General features: G+C 61.0%; 1 protein-coding gene across 1 annotated transcript in view; it reads left to right on the top strand.

Annotated features, from left to right (window-relative positions):
- Window positions 1-820: 820 nt before the first annotated feature.
- Window positions 821-2534, top strand: part of NOTCH1 (notch 1) — a 49872-nt gene continuing 48158 nt past the window's right edge. The window contains exons 1-2 of the mRNA XM_011957409.1: window positions 821-872; window positions 1014-1092. Coding sequence (XP_011812799.1) covers window positions 821-872; window positions 1014-1092 — 131 coding nt within the window. The remainder of the gene's footprint in view (window positions 873-1013; window positions 1093-2534) is intronic.

Consider the following 2534-nt stretch of genomic DNA (forward strand, 5'->3'; position numbering starts at 1 on the left):
AACTTTTCCTTTTGCTTTGCAGAGTTGAAGTTTGGAAAGCTTGGGGGTGGAGAGCGGGATGCGGGTGGGGGGCTCTTACATCTCTCCTCGCTGCACATCAAGGGGGGTCTCTGGGGAATCGAGTGATTAATCCACTCTTTCTCCGAGAGTTGCAGGCGAGAATTATCTGTCCTCTTCCAGAAAGTGCTGCTCTATGTCACACCACCCTCCCCCGTTTCTCAGCCCCCTTAAGATGGGGAGGGAGGGGCTTGAGTAATTGATCCCTTCTCGAGATGGGGTCGAATTCCTTCCGAATGGGGGACCTTCATCCCCCTCCTGTGGGTATTTGGGGGCTGCCCTGGAGATGCGTGCCCGCGGGAGCAGGTATTGGGTGTCGGCAGAGGCGGGGCCGGGTCCCCGGGGTGCAGTCCTGGTGCCCCTGGAGGCGGCCCCGACTCCACAATGGGCCGCTCTGATTCCGAGGCGGAGGCCGGCGCTTTGTTGGCGGGCGGGGCAGCGGGCGAGCAGCTGTCGCATTTTCCCACGGGCGGGAGCTGAGTGTGGCCAACCCCCCCCCCTTCCCGCCGTCCAGCTCTGCCCCCTTGCAGAACGGGTTTGAACAGAGGCAATCTCAGCGGCTGGATGGGGGGCCCTGCCCTGCCAGACACCCTCAGTGAGCCTCTGGGGTGGGGGGCAACGCTTGGGAGAGTAGCCCACTTTGTCTCTGCTTTTCTCCCACTGCGTCCAAGCGGCACGTCAGGCCGCCCCACCCTGCTTCAAGCAGGACGTGTTCCCTGCTGCTCCCCTTCCCCCCATTTCTGACTACAGAACTCTGGGCAGAATGTTGACGCTCTTTGGTTTCATGGTGGGGCTTCCTGTGGACCCCTGCCCTGGTAACCCATGACACTACTCAGAGGCGTCCAGGGTTGGGGGAGGACAGTGCCCCTTGGCTGGGTGCGGGTCCCACCTCCAGGGTAACAAGGGCCTTCGGTGGTGGGGGTGAGACTGACCTCTCTTCTCCTGCCCCTGCCTAGGCCGGCGATGCTCCCAGCCGGGTGAGACCTGCCTGAATGGCGGGAAGTGTGAAGCGGCCAATGGCACGGAGGCCTGCGTGTGAGTACCACCCCTGCGGGACCTGTTGCTTTGTTGAGGGCAGGGCCCCTGCCTTCTGCAGCCGCGCAGGGGACAGAACACTAGGGCATTGTCTTCTGGAGATGGCCCAGAGTCTGGGCACGGTCACGTGCTGACTTTTATTGGACAAAGTCTGGCAATTACTTAATCACCAGCAATTATGCTGCGTGTGGAGCTGGTCTGGCTGCTGGGGGCTTGGGCGCTCCTCTGTGGGCCACCTCAGGCTCCTGGGTTACTAAGTGGGAGTCCCAGTACCCCAATTCTTCTTAAAGTCCCCCAAGAAACAGTTGATCTGTCAGGGGAAGCTCTGGACCATTTACTGAGAAGCCCAGACCCCACCACCCTGCCAACTTGGGGCACCTCCTCTGGGCGAGTGATGCCTCCTGGGCAGGTGATGATGCCTCCTGGGCACAGGTGATGCCTCCTTTCCAGGGGTGATGCCTCCTGGGTGGGTGGTGATGCCTCTTGGGCTGGTGGTGATGCCTCTTGGGCTGGTGGTGATGCCTCCTCTTGGTGGGTGATGCCTCCTCTGGGCACAGGTGATGCCTCCTGGGTGGGTGATACCCTCTATGGGTGGGTGATGCCTTCTGGGCTGGTGGTGATACCTCCTGGGCACAGGTGTGGCCTCCTGGGCTGGTAGTGATGCCTCCTCTGGGTGGGTGATGCCTCCTCTGGGCACAGGTGATGCCACCTCCGGGTGCATGATGCCTCCTCTGGGCGGGTAATGCTTCCTCTAGGCACAGGTGATACCTCCTCTAGGCGGGTGATGCCTGCTCTGGGCAATTGGTGATGCCTCCTGGGCGGGTGATGCCACTTCTGGGCGGGTGATGCCTTCTCTGGGCGAGTGATGCCTCCTCTGGGTGGGTGATGCCTCCTCTGGGTGGGTGAAATTGACTCTTCAAAATTGGACCTGCCTTTGGGCTCTCTGTTTGCCCCAGCTCCCTCCTCCCGGCCTCAGGCTGGGGCTGGGGAAGAGAAGGTGGAACTCATCTTTTGGCGTGGGGTGTGGGATAATTATTGAGTCTGGTTTCTGTCCTGGCATCTGTGAACTCTGACCTCAAAATCCCATGGCCCTTTTGGTCTGCCAGGCTCAGATGTAAAATGGGCATGGAGGGGGCTGGGATGTCGCGTGGAACTGCTCCCTCCTGCCTGCCTGTGAGTGCCAGTCGGCGGTGGGGAACTGTTCTGCTGTGGCCGATGCCCTTCAACTTGAGTCCATCCCTGATGAGAATAATGAGGAGGTGTTTGGTGGCTGGAAAAAGAGTTCCCTCCGCCCCCAGGAGCTACAGATGAAGAAATGGCTCCCCAGCCAGTCTGCGCGCCCTCATTCCAACTGTAGAAGGTCCCATTCCCTTGACAACCCCAGCCCGGCTCCTGCCTGCGCCGACTGCCCAGCCTGTGGGCAGCAGCCCCCCTCCCTCCCC

The sequence above is a fragment of the Colobus angolensis genome, unplaced genomic scaffold, assembly GCF_000951035.1.
Source record: "Colobus angolensis palliatus isolate OR3802 unplaced genomic scaffold, Cang.pa_1.0 Scaffold44, whole genome shotgun sequence".
In the NCBI taxonomy this organism is placed as follows: Eukaryota; Metazoa; Chordata; class Mammalia; order Primates; family Cercopithecidae; genus Colobus; species Colobus angolensis.